General features: G+C 37.5%; 1 protein-coding gene across 1 annotated transcript; it reads right to left on the reverse strand.

Moving 5' to 3' along the window:
- Positions 1–373: 373 nt before the first annotated feature.
- LOC128215571 (uncharacterized) lies at positions 374–23,297 on the reverse strand. The gene is made up of 4 exons (XM_052922262.1): positions 23,173–23,297; positions 3,292–3,938; positions 2,307–2,476; positions 374–1,801 (listed from the first exon to the last, which is right to left on the reverse strand). Exons 2-4 carry the CDS (start codon positions 3,905–3,907, stop codon positions 884–886), a joined length of 1,704 nt encoding a protein of 567 aa, XP_052778222.1. The 5' UTR covers positions 3,908–3,938; positions 23,173–23,297; the 3' UTR covers positions 374–883.
- Between the last annotated feature and the right edge of the window lie 363 nt (positions 23,298–23,660).

Genomic DNA, 23,660 nt, shown 5'->3' on the forward strand with positions numbered 1-23,660 from the left:
AAACGACTCAAGCGTTTTAAAATATCAATTCAAACTGCGTATACGAACAAATTCATTGTGTTTATTTGCAGCATTTCAGTCAGCAATCCATAATCCAAATTGTTTTAAAATAATTGTGTTCACCGTCCATAAATAACACATTTTAGTCGTTAAACATTGTTCAAATAAAAAAATTGCTAACGATCAGTTGAAAGTTTATAATTGTAATGTATATGAAAGTAGACATTATTATTAAAAGCAAAGTGAAAGACCAATCACACAACAAATATACATAATAATCCAAGACACATTTATACCATTGAATCCCAAAAACGAAAACTTTCAATCATAAAGTTAAAATGTTCCACATTATTTTCACGTGGAAGGACTACAATTCAAATGACAAATTAGAAATGGCATTTTTGCACTACAATTATGCATTTGGGTGAATTAACCCGTGCTAGAAGGGACGGAAGCGTTGCGAACGCAATTCCTTCAATATGTATGTTCGAAAAACACTACAATACCGTTCATTCTGTCCGATCAGTTATAATCCTCACTTTAGATGATCTTTTATTTCGAATTTTGCAATCGCAATTATAACTGTTGTTGATGATCCCGTCTGATACGATTTAAAGGTACAATTAAAGTCATTGTAAAGTCCCTTTTTAGGCATTTCACGGCATCGGAAACCTGCATGTTATCAAAGCTATAATTCTAAACCTAACTCGCGAGTAATGAGTTTCTAGTTGTTTACGCAACGGATCACACTGAATGTACCTTTGTAATCAATGACCTTCCTTCTCGGCTTTTGCAAACTTAAGAAAATAAAAACTTATCTTGTGCTTTTAAGAAGCGATACATTTTCGGGTGTCTTGTGTTTTAAATCATTTAAACTTAAGTGTTAGCATAGCTTAAATCGTCCTCCGAGTTCTTGGTTCAGTTGAAGGATACCTGCTTCCATCCTAAATGTCAAGTATCTACGGCGTTCCCGTGTGTCTCTGTGTACAGCTGCGTTGTTGTCGGATCCCATCAACATGCAATACACGTTAACATGTTGTCCGGCTATATCATCAGAGCAAATAATTGAACCACTGTCGCCCTTTTTACCAAAGCGATCATCTTCTCCCGAAAATAATTTATCCTCGACAACAACGAGTTTGTTCTGAAGTCCATTCACGAAATACTCTGGAATGGTAATCTTTCCTAGTCCAGGTTTAGATTCGGAGCCCCAGATGTGTACCGCTTGATGAGTTAATTCGTTTATAATTTCTGGGATTTTTTCTTGAAATGGAAACAAAATGCTTTGCCTTATTGTTCCTTCACTATCTTTTAACATCTTATCATCTTCTGGAATCGTTATGTTCGGATGAATAAGAACAGCAGCTATATCAAGCTCTCCTTTGTTCTCCACTCGACCTTGCTCCACTTGTCCTAGGGGTTGCGATATTTCGGTGTTATTCATTTCTATTATCAGATGGACTTTGTCCTCGATTAAGAAATGTCGTGCAGTGAGTGCATACAGTTTCCGTCCTTTCTCAGCAAATCCGCCTAGAGTTCTTCTGAATTGGCGGCTTCCCTGACCACAGCTGATTTTACTCCCGATTGTACATGTGAAAGGTTCTAATTTGAAGAAACCATAGTTAGTCGTGTAGTTTGAAATGCCATGCTTTCGTAACAGTCGTTTAAGTATTTTCCTGTGTCTTTCTTCGTCATTGTCAACGTCTTTCAGGGCGCGTTCGTCTATATCGATTTGGAGTTGATTTCCTTTCAGACCGCATCCATATACGTACTTGTTTGATTCCAATATTTTACGCGCCGTCTGAAGAGAGTAAGATGTTAAACCAGTCATTACAAACATATGAGAACGCATAATATAAAAACAATTCTGTATACTGTGACGTATTTTGGTCATACGGGGCGATGACATATATACAAATTTTAGTAATTTTCAGAAAACAAAAGCAAATTGCATAGCATGAAACTCCTGTTTAAATGGAATGCAACACTAAATAAAGACGTTCATTTTCACAAAAAAAGAACATACATCTATATTCATATTTGTGTATGCTATTCTTAAGCTCAAAAGTGCTTTATTGGCAAGCTGTATACATCCTAGTTAAATCCTACTTGTATCTTAACGCTTTATCATTGTAATAAATATCCAAAACACTATTTGGTTTACAAAATGAATGTCATAAAACCCGTAAGTGCAATATAGCGGTAGAAAGCTAACCAAATAATAATCAGCAATTTCAGTAGTTCAGTCCTGGTTAAATTGCCAGATAGGACGATGATACTCATTCGGTAACAAACCACAAAATTACCTTCTCATCAAGCTGGACAATAACATCAGTTTCTTCATCAAGAATACCCCACATCTTTTGGCCCGATAGACAGCTGCTTTTGAAAACATGGCGAGCCTCTGCTATCAATTCAAGAACAATTTCCTGGTCTTCCGATGAGATGCAGTATACATTTCGTTGCGACGGATTTCCTTAAAGAAAACATAGTAAGATTAGTTTTATTTTGTTTATACAGCATGCTTGCTGTAGAACAGTTGTAACATTTTTCTTGTTTAAAGGTTAATAAAATGTTCTTATTGAAATGTTAATATTTCAAACTTAATTATAACGTTATACCCTTTAAACCTGGACAAGGTTTTCGCAGTTTACTATATTAAATGCAACTTTGATAAAAGAGGGGTGCCTCCTGGTATACTTTGCTATTGCAGGAAAAAAAAATAAACCCGGGTGTGTTTACTGCTTATTTGTACAGTTTCTTTCGTTCGCCTGACTTTTGATATATAGTTTTTACTTTGCAGTCAAAAACATCTGATTAACCTTGTCTGTGCTTCACCATGTTTTGATAACAAGTATGTCGAGAAATTGTTTCATGAGTGTTATCCGAAATCAGTTGCTTGGTCAAATTGTGATATATTCCTGGTTTGTGAGTTTGTTAATATAATTTTGAATTTGACAGACTTGTCTTTGTATAGTTTTCAGAAATACGATTGAAAACGTTTGAATCGAATTCATGAGAAATAATTCACGTGACTCTAGTTATTATAATAAGCACGAACTATCAAAAGCATTTGTTTTCGTAGATCAACCAAAAGACAACCTATCATCTACAATGTATGTACATGTTTATTTGCAGAGGAAAACATAGTGTTTTAAACTTGCTTGAACAGCTATTAGGGATTAAATCGATCTGAAGAGCACGACTTTAAGCGAAAATGCATATCAATGGAGTGATACGGAACTGGTCACACATTTTTGCGGGATCGCAAAGGGTATTTGCCAACATTACCGTAGTTGGCACGTTTCTTGTTCGGCATGCACCTGTTCTGAAGAGCCTGTAAAACGCCTTGAAGAGATTCAAACATAACGTGTTCTGCAACTTCTACAACCTTATTGTAAATGTCGGTGACAAGCACTCTTTCGATCTCCTTCATATCTACGACTGCTGCTTTACCGTCAACAACGGCATACTTGCCGCTAGACGATAACAGGAAAGACCTGTGACAACTGTGATCACATTGATTGTATTTTTGTAAACACCCTTCAGCAACAAAATCTACCCTTATTTCACCGCTTTCAAGAGTTGAATCTTGCCTCGAAAGTTTATCTTCATGCATTTTCTGTTGACGCGGAGTCACATCATTGACGAGAGAAATTACTTCTTTGACAGATAATCGACTTTCCCTCGAATCATCTTTATTAAAAATCATAATGCTAATGTTACCAAAGATTTTTTCGGATTTGGACACAATGGCTTTTGTATGTCGTTCAATCTTTGCTTTCATTTTCTGGCAGTTAATTATTATTTCTTGAATCCTTTTAGAGAAGTATTTAAGTTCTGGTAAATCTGTGATATCATATGTTACTTTAAGCACATCCATCTTGTCACATCCCAAATTTTCCATAGATACTAAATGGCGTTTGTAACCCAATCAGCTGAAATGATAAATGTCATTTTGTTGTATAAGCACCAAGTACAAACAAGGGCATTTCGGCTTCTTAATCATTTTTAGATGAATATGAACTGATATGTTTAATAAAATGGGTTAAATTCAATGAAAATCCCATTTAAGATTAATATCATCACAAACGACAATGCTTAAAAAATGAGACAATTAAATGAAACGTCTATGTCAGTAAAAGGCTTTTTTCTCTTCAATAATTCAAAAAATGTAGATCTGGCAACTATTCATTTCTAAAAATACACACCTTCAATGTACATTAAATTGAAACATCTCTGATTTATTACCCATGTGAATTTATTTCAATTAAAACTTGAGGTTACATGTATGATTGGCCTTGACACTTTTACCTTTAAATATGAAGTTACACGTCCGATTGACTTGGACCAATGTCTTTAAACTTAAGGTTGAATTTCCGGTTTGCCTTGACCATTTTGCATTTAAATGTACTGTTACATTTCTGATTGGCTTAAGCACTTGTGCATTTAGACGAGATTTGCTTTGACGCATGTCCCATAAAACGTTTTTATAAACCTTAAATTACATGTCTGATTGACCTTGTTTCACGATAGCATGGGTTTTTTGTGCTAATGCTGAAAAATAAATCGAAGAGCAATAGAAATATAGAGTTTTACTGTCTTTAAGATTTTCATTATCATGTATGTTGCGTTTTCTTACCAAATTCGATTAAGAAGAGTTGAATCGCTATTATGCAATTCTTAACGGATACATTGAAACCATATTTCAATATATGTACGTTACTGATTAATATTAAGCTCCACCTTCCGGTTACCGTTACAACAGGATTATTAGTTAATAAAGGATTTTGGTTTCAGACGTAAATGTTTCATAAGTAACGTGCCTTTATTGACTGATTGTTGTAATTCATCGGCAGTCATTTCTTGGAACGGGTATTGAATTTCTACGTCCATTTTTTTAAGTTCCTGTTTAAACTAAAACATATGCCTATACAGAGATCCAAGAACGGTCGTCCTTTGTAAACCGCGTTTACAAGAAGAAATACGTGATATGTTAAGTTTCTTGACAAAATACAAGTGGATTTAGAGCAAATATGTTCACGAAGGGTCATAGAGAAAATATGTTCACGAGGGGCGACAAAGTAAAAAATGTTCCATGAACACAATTCATATCCAACTTCAAAAATCTCTCAGAAAGTCAATATCATTTCAAGAACTTCAGATTTAATACTCGGATAGGCACTTGGGCAACCAACTGTACATGTACACATAAAGTCAGACACAATGATATATTTAAGACTGAATAAAGCAGAACTTTTTTCGTGATCATATTAAAACCACCCATGTTTGATAATGTATAAACATATTTATAACAATCCATTAGTAACTTTCTACACAAAATTTTAAAATATGATAAAACAGAAAAGTTATTGAAGTAAACACGCCGACTGCCCAAAGCTGAATGACAGATACATTTAATTCTTCGTGCACGAAACATTCTATGCGGATATAACTTTACATTTTAAGGTAAATCAATTTGTTTCTACTAATTCATGAACATTTAAATTCAGAAAATTGTATTTCATGAGAGGTCATAGAGCAAATATCTTCAGGAGAGGTCTTCGAGCAAGTATGTACTCGAGGGGTCATAGAGAAAATATGTGCACGAGAGGTCATAGAGAAAATATGTGCTCGAGGGGTCATAGAAAAATTATGTGCACGTGGTGTCATAGAGAAATTATGTGCACGAGGGGTCATAGAGAAAATGTGTTCACAGTGAGACATAGCGAAAATATGTGCACAAGGGGTCATAGAGCAAATATGTGCACGAGATTTCATAGAGCAAATATGTGCACTAAGGGGTCATAGAGCAAATATGTGCACGAGGGCTTAAAGAGCAAATATGTGCACGAAGGGTTATAAAGAAATTATGTTCACGAAGGGTCACTGAACAAATAAATGCTCGAGGGCTCACAGAGAAAATATGTTCACGTGGGGTCATTGAACAATTATGTGCACGAGTGGTCATAGAGAAAATATGTTCAGAGGGAGTCATAAAGAAAATATGTGCATAAAAGGTCATAGAAAAATATGTGCATGAGGGATCATAAAGCAAATATGTGCATGAGGGGTTATAGAAAAGATATGTTTACAGGGAGTAATAGAGAAAATATGTGCACGAGGGTTCATAGACCAAATATGTGCATGAGGGTTCATAGACCAAATATGTGCACGTGTGGTCATAGAGCAAATATGTGCACGAGGGTTCATAGACCAAATATGTGCACGAGTGGTCATAGAGCAAATATGTGCACGAGGGTTCATAGCACAAATATGTGCACGAGTGGTCATAGAGCAAATATGTGCACGAGGGGCCATAGAGCAAATATGTGCACGCGGGTTCATAGACCAAATATGTGTACGAGAGGTCAAAGAGCAAATAAGGGCACGAGGGGCCATATAGCAAATATGTGCACGAGGGTTCATAGACCAAATATGTGCACGAGTGGTCATAGAGCAAATATGTGCACGAGGGACCATAGAGCAAATATGTGCACGAGGGTTCATAGAGCAAATATGTGCACGAGAGGTCATAGAGCAAATATGTGTACGAGAGGTCATAGAGCAAATATGTGCACGAGAGGTCATAAAGCAAATATATGTACGAGAGGTCATAGAGCAAATACGTGCACGAGAGGCCATAGAGAAAACATGTGCATGAGGGCTCATAGAGCAAATATGTGCACGAGAGGCCATAGAGCAAAAATGTGCCGGAGAGGTCATAGAGCAAATATGTGCACGAGAGGTCATAGAGCAAATATGTGCACGCGAGGTCCCATAGCAAATATGTGCACGAGCGATCATAGAGCAAATATGTGCAAGAGATGCCATAGTGCAAATATGTGCACGAGGGCTCATAGAGCGAATATGTATACGAGAGGTAATAGAGCAAATATGTGCACGAGAGGTCATAGAGCAAATATGTGAACGAGAGGTCATAGAGAAAATATGTTCACAAGGAGTCATAGCGAAAATATGTGCACGAAGGCTCATAGAGCAAATATGTGCATGAGAGGTCATAGAGCAAATATGTGCACGAGAGGTCATAAGGCAAATATGTGCACGCGAGGTCATAGAGCAAATATGTGCACGAGTGGTCATATAGAAAATATGTGCACGTGGGCTCATAGAGCAAATATGTGTACGAGATGTAATAGAGCATATATGTGCACGAGAGGTCATAAAGCAAATATGTTCACAGGGATTATTTGAGAAGATATGGGCACGAGGGTTCCTCGAGAAAATATGTGCACGAGGGGTCATAGAGCAAATATATGCACGAGAGGTCATAGAGCGAATATATGCACGAGAGGTCATAGAGCAAATATGATCACGAGAAGTCATAGAGAAAATATGTGTAAGAGAGGTCATAGAGAAAATATATGCACTAGGGGTCATAGAGAAAATATGTGCACGAGGTTTAATAGAACAAAAGTTTTTACGGGGGTTTATAGAGAAAATATGTTCACGAGGGGTCATAGAGAAAATATGTCCACAGGGATTCATAGAAAAAAATATGTGCACGAGGGGTCATATAGAAAATATGTTCACAGGGAGTCATAGAGAAAATATGTGCACGAGGGGTCTTAGAGAAAATATGTTTACAGGGAGTCATAGTGCATATTTGTGCACGGGTGGAACATAGAAAAAACATGTGCACGAGGGGTCATAGAGCAAATATGTTCACAGGGAGTCATAGCGAAAATATGTGCACGAGGGCTCATAGAGCAAATAAGTGCACGAGTGGTCATAGTGCAAATTTGTTCACGAGTGGTCATAGAGCAAATTTGTGCACGAGAGGCCATAGAGGAAATAAGTGCACGGGGGCTCATAGAGCAAATATGTGTACGAGAGGCAATAGAGCAAATATATGCACGAGAGGTAATAGAGCAAATATGTTCACAGGGATTATTTGAGAAGATATGTGCACGAGGGTTCATAGAGAAAATATGTGCACGAGGGGTCATAGAACAAATGCATGCAAGAGAAATCATAGAATATTATGTGCACGAGAGGTCATAGAACAAATATATGCACGAGGGGTCTTAGAGCAAATATGTGCACGAGAGGTCATAGAGAAAATATGTGCAAGAGAGGTCGTAGAGAAAATATGTGCCCTAGGGGTCATAGAGAAAATATGTGCACCAGGTTTAACAGAATAAAAGTGTTCACGAGGGGTCATAGAGAAAATATGTTCATGGGGGGTCATAGAGAAAATATGTCTACATGGATTCATATAGAAAATATGTCCACGAAGGGGTCATATAGAAAATATGTTCACAGGGAGTCATAGAGAAAATAAGGGCACGAGGAGTCATATAGAAAATATGTTCACAATGAGTCATAGATAAAATATGTGCACAAGGGATCTTAGAGAAAATATGTTCACAGGGAGTCATAGTGAAAATTTGTGCACGGGGGATCAAAGAGATAATATGTGCACGAGTTGTCATAGAGAAAATATGTTCACAGGGAGTCACAGCGAAAATATGTGCACGAGGGCTCATAGAGCAAATATGTGCACGACGGCTCATAGAACAAATATGTGCAAGTAAGCTCATAGAGCAACTATGTGCACGAGGGCTCATAAAGCAAATATGTGCACAAGGGCTCATAGACGAAATATGTGCACGAATGGTCATAAAGCAAATATATGCACGAGAGCTCATAGAGAAAATATGTTCACGAGGGGTCATTGAAAAAATAAATTTACGAGGGATCATAGAGAAAAACATTTTCACAAGGGGTCATTGAACAAATATGTGCACAAGGTGTCATAGAGAAAATATGTTTACACGGAGTCATAAAGAAAATATGCGCACGAGAGGTCATAGAAAAAATATGTGCACGAGAGGTCATAGAGCAAATATGTGCACCAGGGCTCATAGAGCAAACATGTGCATAAAAGGTCATAAAACAAAATTGTGCACGAGGGGACATAGAGAAAAAAATATGTGCACGAGAGATCATAGAACAAATATGTGCACGAGAGGTCATAGAGAAAATATGTGCACGATAGGTCATAGAGAAAATTTTTGCACGAGGTGTAATAGAGCAAAAGTGTTCACGAGGGGTCATAGAGAGAATATGTCCACAGGGAGTCATAGAGTAAATATGTGCAATTGGGGTCCTAGAGAAAATATTTTCACAGGGAGTCATAGAGAAAATATGTGCACAAGGATCTTATAAAAAATATGTTGACATGAAGTCATAGAGCAAATATGTGCACGAGGGCTCAAAGAGCAAATATGTGCACGAGAGGTCATAGAGCAAATATGTTCACGAGGGCTCATAGATGAAAATGTGCAGTGCACGAGGGATCATAGAGCAAATATATGCATAAGGGGTTATAGAAAAAATATATTTACAGAGAGTCATAGAGAAAATATGTGCACAAGAAGCAATATATCAAATATGTGCACGAGAGTTCATAGAGCAAATATGTTCACAGGGAGTTATAGAGAAAATATGTGCACGAGGGTTAATAGAGCAAATATGTGCACGAGGGGTCATAGAGCAAATATATGCACAGGAGGTTATAGAGCAAATAGGTGCACGAGAGGTCGTAGAGCAGATATGTGCACGAGAGGTCATGGAGCAAATATGTGCACGAGGGTTCATAGAGCAAATATGTGCACGAGAGGTCATAGAGCAAATATGTGCACGAGAGGTCATAGAGCAAATATGTGCACGGGGGCTCATAGAGCAAATATGTGTACGAGAGGCAATAGAGCAAATATATGCACGGGAGGTAATAGAGCAAATATGTTCACAGGGATTATTTGAGAAGATATGTGCACGAGGGTTCATAGAGAAAATATGTGCACGAGGGGTCATAGAACAAATGCATGCAAGAGAAATCATAGAATATTATGTGCACGAGAGGTCATAGAACAAATATATGCACGAGGGGTCTTAGAGCAAATATGTGCACGAGAGGTCATAGAGAAAATATGTGCAAGAGAGGTCGTAGAGAAAATATGTGCCCTAGGGGTCATAGAGAAAATATGTGCACCAGGTTTAACAGAATAAAAGTGTTCACGAGGGGTCATAGAGAAAATATGTTCATGGGGGGTCATAGAGAAAATATGTCTACATGGATTCATATAGAAAATATGTGCACGAAGGGGTTATATAGAAAATATGTTCACAGGGAGTCATAGAGAAAATAAGGGCACGAGGAGTCATATAGAAAATATGTTCACAATGAGTCATAGATAAAATATGTGCACAAGGGATCTTAGAGAAAATATGTTCACATGGTGTCATAGTGAATATTTGTGCACGGGGGATCAAAGAGATAAAATGTGCACGAGTGGTCATAGAGAAAATATGTTCACAGGGAGTCACAGCGAAAATATGTGCACGAGGGCTCATAGAGCAAATATGTGCACGACGGCTCATAGAACAAATATGTGCAAGTAAGCTCATAGAGCAACTATGTGCACGAGGGCTCATAAAGCAAATATGTGCACAAGGGCTCATAGACCAAATATGTGCACGAATGGTCATAAAGCAAATATATGCACGAGAGCTCATAGAGAAAATATGTTCACGAGGGGTCATTGAACAAATAAATGCACGAGGGATCATAGAGAAAAACATTTTCACAAGGGGTCATTGAACAAATATGTGCACAAGGTGTCATAGAGAAAATATGTTTACACGGAGTCATAAAGAAAATATGCGCACGAGAGGTCATAGAAAAAATATGTGCACGAGAGTTCATAGAGCAAATATGTGCACCAGGGCTCATAGAGCAAACATGTGCATAAAAGGTCATAAAACAAAATTGTGCACGAGGGGACATAGAGAAAAAAATATGTGCACGAGAGATCATAGAACAAATATGTGCACGAGAGGTCATAGAGAAAATATGTGCACGATACGTCATAGAGAAAATATTTGCACGAGGTGTAATAGAGCAAAAGTGTTCACGAGGGGTCATAGAGAGAATATGTCCATAGGGAGTCATAGAGTAAATATGTACAATTGGGGTCCTAGAGAAAATATTTTCACAGGGAGTCATAGAGAAAATATGTGCACAAGGATCTTATAAAAAATATGTTGACATGAAGTCATAGAGCAAATATGTGCACGAGGGCTCAAAGAGCAAATATGTGCACGAGAGGTCATAGAGCAAATATGTTCACGAGGGCTCATAGATGAAAATGTGCAGTGCACGAGGGATCATAGAGCAAATATATGCATAAGGGGTTATAGAAAAAATATATTTACAGAGAGTCATAGAGAAAATATGTGCACGAGAAGCAATATATCAAATATATGCACGAGAGTTCATAGAGCAAATATGTTCACAGGGAGTTATAGAGAAAATATGTGCACGAGGGTTAATAGAGCAAATATGTGCACGAGGGGTCATAGAGCAAATATATGCACAAAAGGTTATAGAGCAAATACGTGCACGAGAGGTCGTAGAGCAGATATGTGCAAGAGAGGTCATAGAGCAAATATGTGCACGAGGGTTCATAGAGCAAATATGTGCACGAGAGGTCATAGAGCAAATATGTGCACGAGAGGTCATAGAGCAAATATGTGCACGAGGGCTCATAGAGCAAAAATGTGCAGTGCACGAGGGATCATAGAGCAAATTCGTGTATGAGGGGTTATTGAAAAAAAATGTTTACTGGGAGTCATAGAGAAAATATGTGCACTAAGTGTCTTAAAGAAAATATGTGCACGAGGTGATTTAGAGGAAAAGTGTTCACGAGGGGATATAGAGAAAATATGTGCACGAGGGTTCATAGGCCAAATATGTGCACGAGTGGTCAAAGAGCAAATATGTGCACGAGGGGCAAAAGAACAAATATGTGCACGAGGGTTCATAGACCAAATATGTGTACGAGAGGTCATAGAGCAAATATGTGCACGAGAGGTCATAAAGCAAATATATGTACGAGAGGTCATAGAGCAAATATGTGCACGAGAGGCCATAGAGAAAACATGTGCATGAGGGCTCATAGAGCAAATATGTGCACGAGAGGCCATAGAGCAAAAATGTGCCGGAGAGGTCATAGAGCAAATATGTGCACGAGAGGTCATAGAGCAAATATGTGCACGCGAGGTCCCATAGCAAATATGTGCACGAGCGATCATAGAGCAAAAATGTGCAAGAGATGCCATAGTGCAAATATGTGCACGAGGGCTCATAGAGCGAATATGTGTACGAGAGGTAATAGAGCAAATATGTGCACGAGAGGTCATAGAGAAAATATGTTCACAAGGAGTCATAGCGAAAATATGTGCACGAAGGCTCATAGAGCAAATATGTGCATGAGAGGTCATAGAGCAAATATGTGCACGAGAGGTCATAGAGCAAATATGTGCACGCGAGGTCATAAAGCAAATATGTGCACGAGTGGTCATATGGAAAATATGTGCACGTGGGCTCATAGAGCAAATATGTGTACGAGATGTAATAGAGCATATATGTGCACGAGAGGTCATAAAGCAAATATGTTCACAGGGATTATTTGAGAAGATATGGGCACGAGGGTTCCTCGAGAAAATATGTGCACGAGGGGTCATAGAGCAAATATATGCACGAGAAATTATAGAAAAATATTTGCACTAGGGGTCATAGAGAAAATATGTGCACGAGATGTCATAGAACAAATATGATCACGAGAGGTCATAGAAAAAATATGTGTAAGAGAGGTCATAGAGAAAATATTTGCACTAGGGGTCATAGAGAAAATATGTGCACGAGGTTTAATAGAACAAAAGTGTTTACGGGGGGTCATAGAGAAAATATGTTCACGAGGGGTCATAGAGAAAATATGTCCACAGGGATTCATAGAAAAAAATATGTGCACGAGGGGTCTTAGAGAAAATATGTTCACAGGGATTCATAGAAAAAAATATGTGCACGAGGGGTCTTAGAGAAAATATGTTTACAGGGAGTCATAGTGCATATTTGTGCACGGGTGGAACATAGAAAAAACATGTGCACGAGGGGTCATAGAGCAAATATGTTCACAGGGAGTCATAGCGAAAATATGTGCACGAGGGCTCATAGAGCAAATATGTGCACGAGAGGTCATAGAACAAATATGTGCACGAGTGGTCATAGTGCAAATTTGTGCACGAGTGGTCATAGAGCAAATATGTGCACGAGAGGCCATAGAGCAAATAAGTGCACGGGGGCTCATAGAGCAAATATGTGTACAAGAGGCAATAGAGCAAATATGTGCACGAGAGGTAATAGAGCATATATGTGCACGAGAGGTCATAGAGCAAAAATGTTCACAGGGAGTAATTGAGAAGATATGTGCACGAGGGTTCATAGAGAAAATATGTGCACGAGGGGTCATAGAACAAATATATGCACGAGAAATCATAGAATATTATGTGCACGAGAGGTCATAGAACAAATATATGCACGAGGGGTCATAGAGCAAATATGTGCACGAGAGGTCATAGAGAAAATATGTGCAAGAGAGGTCGTAGAGAAAATATGTGCCCTAGGGGTCATAGAGAAAATATGTGCACCAGGTTTAATAGAATAAAAGTGTTCACGAGGGGTCATAGAGAAAATATGTGCACGGGGGTCATAGAGAAAATATGTCCACATCGATTCATATAGAAAATATGTGCACGAAGGGGTCATATAGAAAATATGTTCACAGGGAGTCATAGAGAAAATAAGGGCACGAGGAGTCATATAGAAAATATGTTCACAATGAGTCATAGATAAAATATGTGCACAAGGGATCTTAGAGAAAATATGTTCACAGGGAGTCATAGTGAAAATTTGTGCACGGGGGATCAAAGAGATAATATGTGCACGAGTTGTCATAGAGAAAATATGTTCACAGGGAGTCACAGCGAAAATATGTGCACGAGGGCTCATAGAGCAAATATGTGCACGACGGCTCATAGAACAAATATGTGCACGTAAGCTCATAGAGCAACTATGTGCACGAGGGCTCATAAAGCATATATGTGCACAAGGGCTCATAGACCAAATATGTGCACGAATGGTCATAAAGCAAATATATGCACGAGAGCTCATAGAGAAAATATGTTCACGAGGGGTCATTGAACAAATAAATGCACGAGGGATCATAGAGAAAAACATTTTCACAAGGGGTCATTGAACAAATATGTGCACTAGGGGTCATAGAGAAAATATGTTTACACGGAGTCATAAAGAAAATATGCGCACGAGAGGTCATAGAAAAAATATGTGCACGAGAGGTCATAGAGCAAATATGTGCACCAGGGCTCATAGAGCAAACATGTGCATAAAAGGTCATAAAACAAAATTGTGCACGAGGGGACATAGAGAAAAAAATATGTGCACGAGAGATCATAGAACAAATATGTGCACGAGAGGTCATAGAGAAAATATGTGCACGATACGTCATAGAGAAAATATTTGCACGAGGTGTAATAGAGCAAAAGTGTTCACGAGGGGTCATAGAGAGAATTTGTCCACAGGGAGTCATAGAGTAAATATGTGCAATTGGGGTCATAGAGAAAATATTTTCACAGGGAGTCATAGAGAAAATATGTGCACGAAGGCTCATAGAGCAAATATGTGCACGAGAGGTCATAGAGCAAATATGTGCACGAGAGGTCATAAGGCAAATATGTGCACGCGAGGTCATAGAGCAAATATGTGCACGAGTGGTCATATAGAAAATATGTGCACGTGGGCTCATAGAGCAAATATGTGTACGAGATGTAATAGAGCATATATGTGCACGAGAGGTCATAAAGCAAATATGTTCACAGGGATTATTTGAGAAGATATGGGCACGAGGGTTCCTCGAGAAAATATGTGCACGAGGGGTCATAGAGCAAATATATGCACGAGAAATTATAGAAAAATATTTGCACGAGAGGTCATAGAGCAAATATATGCAAGAGATGTCATAGAGCAAATATGATCACGAAAGGTCACAGAGAAAATATGTGTAAGAGAGGTCATAGAGAAAATATTTGCACTAGGGGTCATAGAGAAAATATGTGCACGAGGTTTGATAGAACAAAAGGGAGTCATAGAGAAAATATGTGCACAAGGGATCTTAGAGAAAATATGTTTACAGGGAGTCATAGTGCATATATGTGCACGAGGGGTCATATAGAAAATATGTTTACAGGGAGTCATAGCGAAAATATGTGCACGAGGGCTCATAGAGCAAATAAGTGCACGAGAGGTCATAGAACAAATATGTGCACGAGTGGTCATAGTGCAAATTTGTGCACGAGTGGTCATAGAGCAAATATGTGCACGAGAGTCCATAGAGCAAATAAGTGCACGGGGGCTCATAGGGCAAATATGTGTACGAGAGGCAATAGAGCAAATATGTGCACGAGAGGTAATAGAGCATATATGTGCACGAGAGGTCATAGAGCAAAAATGTTCACAGGGAGTAATTGAGAAGATATGTGCACGAGGGTTCATAGAGAAAATATGTGCACGTAAGCTCATAGAGCAACTTTGTGCACGAGGGCTCAGAAAGCAAATATGTGCACAAGGGCTCATAGACCAAATATGTGCACGAATGGTCATAAAGCAAATATATGCACGAGAGCTCATAGAGAAAATATGTTCACGAGGGGTCATTGAACAAATAAATGCACGAGGGATCATAGAGAAAAACATTTTTACAAGGGGTCATTGAACAAATATGTGCACTAGGGGTCATAGAGAAAATATGTTTACACGGAGTCATAAAGAAAATATGCGCACGAGAGGTCATAGAGCAAATATGTGCACGAGAGGTCATAGAGCAAATATGTGCACCAGGGCTCATAGAGCAAACATGTGCATAAAAGGTCATAAAACAAAATTGTGCACGAGGGGACATAGAGAAAAAAATATGTGCACGAGAGATCATAGAACAAATATGTGCACGAGAGGTCAGAGAAAATATGTGCACGATACGTCATAGAGAAAATATTTGCACGAGGTGTAAAAGAGCAAAAGTGTTCACGAGGGGTCATAGAGAGAATATGTCCACAGGGAGTCATAGAGTAAATATGTGCAATTGGGGTCATAGAGAAAATATTTTCACAGGGAGTCATAGAGAAAATATGTGCACAAGGATCTTATAAAAAATATGTTGACATGAAGTCATAGAGCAAATATGTGCACGAGGGCTCAAAGAGCAAATATGTGCACGAGAGGTCATAGAGCAAATATGTTCACGAGGGCTCATAGAGGAAAATGTGCAGTGCACGAGGGATCATAGAGCAAATATATGCATAAGGGGTTATAGAAAAAATATATTTACAGAGAGTCATAGAGAAAATATGTGCACGAGAAGCAATATATCAAATATGTGCACGAGAGTTCATAGAGCAAATATGTTCACAGGGAGTTATAGAGAAAATATGTGCACGAGGGTTAATAGAGCAAATATGTGCACGAGGGGTCATAGAGCAAATATGTGCACAGGAGGTTATAGAGCAAATACGTGCACGAGAGGTCGTAGAGCAGATATGTGCACGAGAGGTCATAGAGCAAATATGTGCACGAGGGTTCATATAGCAAATATGTGCACGAGAGGTCATAGAGCAAATATGTGCACGAGAGGTCATAGAGCAAATATGTGCACGAGGGCTCATAGAGCAAAAATGTGCAGTGCACGAGGGATCATAGAGCAAATATGTGTATGAGGGTTATAGAAAAAAATGTTTACTGGGAGTCATAGAGAAAATATGTGCACTAAGTGTCTTAAAAAAATATGTGCACGAGGTGATTTAGAGGAAAAATGTTCACGAGGGGATATAGAGAAAATATGTGCACGAGGGTTCATAGACCAAATATGTGCACGAGTGGTCATAGAGCAAATATGTGCACGAGGGGCAAAAGAACAAATATGTGCACGAGGGTTCATAGACTAAATATGTGTACGAGAGTTTATAGAGCAAATATGTGCACGAGAGGTCATAAAGCAAATATGTGTACAAGAGGTCATAGAGCAAATATGTGCACGAGGGGTCATAGAGAAAATATGTGCACGAGGGCTCATAGAGCAAATATGTGCACGAGAGGTCATAGAGCAAATATGTTCACAAGGGCTCATAGAGGAAAATGTGCAGTGCACGAGGGATCATAGAGCAAATATATGCATAAGGGGTTATAGAAAAAAGATATTTACAAAGAGTCATAGAGAAAATATGTGCACGAGAAGCAATATATCAAATATGTGCACGAGGGTTAATAGAGAAAATATGTGCACGAGGGGTCATAGAGCAAATATATGCACAGGAGGTTATAGAGCAAATATGTGCACGAGAGGTTGTAGAGCAGATATGTGCACGAGAGGTCATAGAGCAAATATGTGCACGAGGGTTCATAGAGCAAATATGTGCACGAGAGGTCATAGAGCAAATATGTGCACGAGAGGTCATAGAGCAAATATGTGCACGAGGGCTCATAGAGCAAAAATGTGCAGTGCACGAGGGATCATAGAGCAAATATGTGTATGAGGGGTTATAGAAAAAAAATGTTTACTAGGAGTCATAGAGAAAATATGTGCACTAAGTGTCTTAAAAAAATATGTGCACGAGGTGATTTAGAGGAAAAGTGTTCACGAGGGGTCATAGAGAAAATATATTCACGGGGGGTAATAGAACAAATATGTGCACGAGGGGATATAGAGAAAATATGTGCACGAGGGTTCATAGAGAAAATATGTTCACAGGGAGTCATAGAGAAATTATGTTCAAAATGGATCTTAGAGAATTTATGTCACAGGGAGTCATAAAAAGATATGTGCACAAGAGATCATAGAGCAAACATGTGCCCGAGGGCTCAAAGAGCAAATATGTGCACGAGAGGTCATAGAGCAAATATGTGCACGATGGTCATAGAGCCAAAATGTGCACAAGTGGTCATAGAGCAAATATGTGCACGAGGGCTGATAGAGAAAATATGTTCACGAGCAGTCATAAAGCAAATATGTTGACGAGTAGTCATTAAGCAAAACTGTTAACGAAGTGTCATAGAACAACCACATTCACGTGTGTTCTTGGAGGCAAATATGTTCACTAGGTGTCATAGAACAAATATGTTCACGAGGGGTCACAAGACAAATACTTTCATGAGTGATCATCGAGCAAAGATTTACACAACAGGTCATAGAACAAACAAGATCACGAGTTGTCATAGAGTAAACCTTGTCACGATATGTCATAAAACAAACATGTTTCATGAGTGGCCTTAGAAAAATTATTTTCACGATTGTCTTGGGTTACAAATACTTACACGAGGGGTTATGGAGCAAATACTTTCACGAAGGGTTATAGTAAAAAATATATTAACGAGAAGCGATAGTAAAATTATGTACACGAGCGGTCACTGACCAAAACTGTTAACGATGGATCATGGAGCAAATATGTTCACTAGCGCTTATAGCTTAAATATGGTGTAGAGGGGTCATTTAGGAAATATGTTTACGAGGGGTCATGAAGCAAATAGGTTCACGAGAGGTCATAGATAATGTACATACACGATGGGTTTTGAGCAAATATGTTCACGAGGAGTCATAGAGCAAAAATGTTCATGAGTGGTCATAGAACGAATATATTCACGAGATTTTATAGTGCAAATATGTTTAGGAGGGGTCATAGAGTAAAAATACTGACGAGTGGTCTTAGTACAAATATGTGCACGAGGGGTAATAGACGAAATAGGTTGACGAGTTGTCATAGAGCAAATATGCTAACGAGTGATCATAAACCAAATACGTTCACGAGAGATAATAATGCAAATATGTTTAGGAGGGGTCATAGAGCAAATATGTTCACGAGATGACATAGAGCAAAAGTGTTTACGAGAGGTCATAGAGCAAATGTGTTGCCGAGGGGGTCATAGAGCAAATATCATTACAAGGGGTCATTAAGCAAATATGCTCAGGAGAGGTAATAGAGAAAATATATACACGACGGATAATTGAGCAAATATGTTCAAGAGGAGCCGTAGAGCAAGTATGTTCACGAGTGTTCATAGAACAAATATATTCAGGACGATTCATAGAGCCAAAATGTTCAGGAGGGGTCATAGAGCAAGTATGTTCACGAGGGGCCATAGAGCAAATAAGTTCACGAGGGATTATCGAGCAAGTATGTTCACGATTGGCCTTAAAGCAAATATGTTCACGAGGGGTCATCGGGCAAATACGTTCAGGAGGGGTCATAGAGCAAGTAAGTTTATAAGGGATTATCGAGCAAGTATGTTAACAAGTGGAATTGGCTTTATAGCAAATATGTTCACGAGGGGTTATAGAGCAAATATGTTAGCGATGGGTAATTGAGCAAATATGCTCACGAGGGGTCATAGAGAAAAAAATGTGCACGAGTGGTCATAGAACGAATATAATCAGTTAGGTTCATAGAGCAGATATGTTCAGGAGGGATCATAGAGCAAATGTATTCACGAGGGGTCATAGAGCAATTATGTTCACGAAGGACTATCGAGCAAAATTGTTCAGGTTGGGTTATAGAGCAAGTATGTTCATGAGGGATTATCGAGCAAGTATGTTAACAATTGGCCTTATAGCAAACACGTTCACGAGGGGTCTTAGAACAGACATGTTCACGGGTGGTCATACTAGGACAAATATGCTAACGAGGAGAAATAGAACATATATGGTCTCAGGGGATCTTAGAGCAAATATGTTCACGAGTAGTCATAGGACAAATATGTTTACGAGTGGTCATAGGGCAAAGGTGTTCAAATGCGTTTATAGACAAATATGTTCACGAGGAGTCATGGAGCAAACATGTTCACATGTGTTCATAGGACAAACTTGTTCCTGAGTGGAAATAAGACAAATATGTTCACGAACGGTCGTAGAGCAAACATTATTTCGACACGTCATAGTACAAACACGTTCATGAGTGGTCATAGAGCAAACATTTTTGCGATACGTCAAAGATCAAACATGTTCACGAGGGGTCTTAAAGCAAATACGTTCACGAGTGATCATATAACATATTTGTTCACGAGGGGACATAGATCAAATATGTTGACGAGATACATTGGGCAAATATGTTCACGACTGGTAATAAAGCAAACATGTTCAGGAAAGGTAATATAAGAAATATGTTCCCGCAAGGTCTAATAGCAAATATGTTCACAATTTGTCATAGAACAATCACTTTTTTATAATATGCGAGTAAACATGTTCACGAGTTGTCATAGTGCAATAATGTTCACGGTAGGTTATAGAACAAACATGCTCACGAAGGGTCATAGGGTATATTTGATCACGAGTGGTCATATAAACAAATACGTTCACGAGTGGTCATGGGGCAAATGTGTTCAAATGCGTTTATAGACAAATATGTTCACGAGGAGTCATGGAGCAAACATGTTCACATGTGTTCATAGGACAAACTTGTTCCTGAGTGGAAATAAGACAAATATGTTCACGAACGGTCGTAGAGCAAACATTATTTCGACACGTCATAGAACAAACACGTTCATGGGTGGTCATAGAGCAAACATTTTTGCGATACGTCAAAGATCAAACATGTTCACGAGCGGTCTTAAAGCAAAAATGTTCACGAGTGATTATATAACATATTTGTTCACGAGGGGACATAGATCAAATATGTTGACGAGATACATTGGGCAAATATGTTCACGACTGGTAATAAAGCAAACATGTTCAGGAAAGGTAATATAAGAAATATGTTCCCGCAAGGTCTAATAGCAAATATGTTCACAATTTGTCATAGAACAATCACTTTTTATAATTTGCGAGTAAACATGTTCACGAGTTGTCATAGTGCAATAATGTTCACGGTAGGTTATAGAACAAACATGCTCACGAAGGGTCATAGGGTATATTTGATCACGAGTGGTCATATAAACAAATACGTTCACGAGTGGTCATGGGACATAAATGTTTACGAGAGGTCATAGAAGAAATATGATCACAAGTGGTCATAGAACAAACTGGTTCACGAGTGACTATAGAGCCAATATGATACGTTTACGAGTACATGTAGTCATATATCGAATATGTTCACGAGTGATATATTAAGTTGAGTATCTTGACAAGTTACAGCAGTACACAACAACGCCATCATCAACAAAAACAACCATATAGAAAGTTGTACGTGGATATGATTGAGCATAATGAAATGACGAATATTTATCACATGAAAATTGATGACACTGTTGTGTATCTGTATGACATACTTTAGGGAAAACTAATTCAAATAATTTATAAATGCCAAATGTCTTCAATTTAAAACTAACATATAATTACATGTAATTCATTTGCAAATTAAGGAATAAAAGACTCATAATACTTAATAATTTAAGACAGGCGTTCCAGTTTATATAAAGTTTTGTTGACGTAAGAAATTGATATTGACTTAGAACGAACAGAACTTGAGATAAATGAATAATAAACAAATAGAGGATTTTGTTGATTCTGATGCCATTTTGTTCGCCGCTGCAAACATGGTTTTGCCATTTAGAAATCGAATACAATAAGTTCATTCAGAACAGTAATTACGACAATCAGTCCGTCTTTTTATCTGACTCGGAGAATAATTACGCAAAGGATAAGGCATTCTGTAAATTGTTACAACCTTACCAGAATGATAAACACTATATTAGTAACTAATTAAAACATAACACAGTATTGCTATTGGAAAAAATCTATTGTGCGTTATGCATAATGTGAAAGCACGATGGTACGGTTTTGTATTGTATTGTAATTTTTCAATTGTTATCGTAAATATTTTTAATTGCTTTCTATCGTGATGAATGTGTTACAACACAATGTAGTTAGATATTGATTTAACTTGAATTGGAGCAGTTGAAAATATTTTTAAAATTTGACTTGGCATATTAAGACATTTTACTAGAAAGATTTTATTGAGCTTTCTTCCTGTATTTCTTTTAAATAATGAAATACAGATTTCCTTATAAATGTATTGAAAAGTATTAAAAAAGAAATAACTGAGAAATATAGAAAAAAAAATTCTACAAAATATTTGTTTTACAGTACGGACATCCCCAGGAATCTGTTTTTTTATATCTGAAACGCTTTGAAGTTAAAAGGCAGAACCTTTATCAATGCATCACGGAACAGGTGATAAAACAAACTAGTTATTGAATTTAATGATTAAGAAGGGATACTACCTCTACAGATAATTAAGTTGACTCATTATTGACGTTTCGGTCAAAAGGCTTTTTTAACACAAAGGCAAAGAAATTATTGTTTACATGTTGTGACTTTACATGGCAAGTGTTATTTATACCAGAGGAAATATTACGCACTAACATTTGCCTTGTAAAGTCTTAAAATCCAATGATATATTTTTTCTGGTATTATTATAAACACGCTTTTTGGCTAAAACGTCAAAACAGAATTAAAAAAAGACTACTAGTTATTCATTAACATTTTTTTTTAATTTATTTTGTGGCCTTTAATTTACTTTCATAAATACACAAACAATTATAAACATATAATGGTTGTAACTATTTTTGAAAATTAAAAAAATAAAATTGCCATACTTTGTGGCCTTTTGTCCGCTTTATTTCTTAACGGCAAATATAAAAAAATATGTGTAAGTAATGATTCAAAGTAAAAAAATATATAAATGTTTACTCGGCAAAACAAGTCCTGCGACAAAGCATATAGCATTTGAAACGTATCTTGAAGATGGCTATAGTCTGGCACGATACGTTAAAAAATAAAATAATGAATATAGTAAAAGCTTAGTTTGAAGATTGTTGACTAACAATGTTTAACATGACCGCACTTCTGATGAAATCGGAAAATTTTCGGATACTCATTTTAGTAGTGCATGCTTTGTGATAGATGCGTAAAAATATGTCTATGAAGATATATCAGACAATCTAGCAGATTGTCCAGTTCGTCAAACTATTCCCTTTGTATTTTTTCATATATCTTAAAAAGGAAATACCATTCAAACAAATGTTTTGTTGAACTGGCGTATTTTATATTTCAAGTCGTAAATGTTCAATAATTTATTTAAATAACAGGTTTATGCCCGAGACGGGAAATGCTTACCGGCTCATTCCAAAACATCCTACGCAATGTAAGAACAACTTTCCACATCCATGGTACTAGGCTGTTATTTTCTATAATTAAAATAAGTAAATAAAATTCAACAGTTTGAAAATATTAGAAATAAAATATTTACATAGAAGCTAGTTGTTTGCTTTGTTTCAATGTATAACCGATCAAATCCACATGCCTGTTATGCAGGGTAAATAAACACATCTGGTAATATTTATAGTTATTCACAATTTTAGTTTAACATGTTACTGCCTAGCAAGGCACTGGGGTAATGATATTTGTTTATGGTTTTGGTCTCGTTCAGATTTTTAAACTTTATTATAATCATCGATATTTTGAAATAATGCACACTGACACAATATAGATTATTTAAATCCACAAAACATAGTTAACCACTCTGTGAAAACTCATTATCTCGTTAGAACATGCTCAAAATTGGCCTAATATCAATACTATAACTCGTTGGTTAGGTCTGCCACTCACTTAAGTGAAATAGTTGGAGTACCGCCTAAAAGGTATGAAAGGGGTAAATACCTTCGACCACCCCATATAGGTTGACATTAATGGCAGGTAAGGAATTTCCCTGTTAACTATAGTGACTTTTACCTCCGA

This window comes from Mya arenaria, chromosome 13 (assembly GCF_026914265.1).
Source record: "Mya arenaria isolate MELC-2E11 chromosome 13, ASM2691426v1".
In the NCBI taxonomy this organism is placed as follows: domain Eukaryota; kingdom Metazoa; phylum Mollusca; class Bivalvia; order Myida; family Myidae; genus Mya; species Mya arenaria.

What these genes read in the sequence shown, in the direction of transcription:
- LOC128215571 (XM_052922262.1), bottom strand. Translation starts at nt 3,907, where the DNA reads ATGGAAAATTTGGGATGTGACAAGATGGATGTGCTTAAAGTAACATAT. An exon ending in CAAGAAACGTGCCAACTACG is followed by an intron (nt 2,477 to 3,291) that starts GTAATGTTGGCA and finishes GTTTTCTTTAAG; the next exon opens with GAAATCCGTCGCAACGAAAT. An exon ending in TTGTCCAGCTTGATGAGAAG is followed by an intron (nt 1,802 to 2,306) that starts GTAATTTTGTGG and finishes TACTCTCTTCAG; the next exon opens with ACGGCGCGTAAAATATTGGA.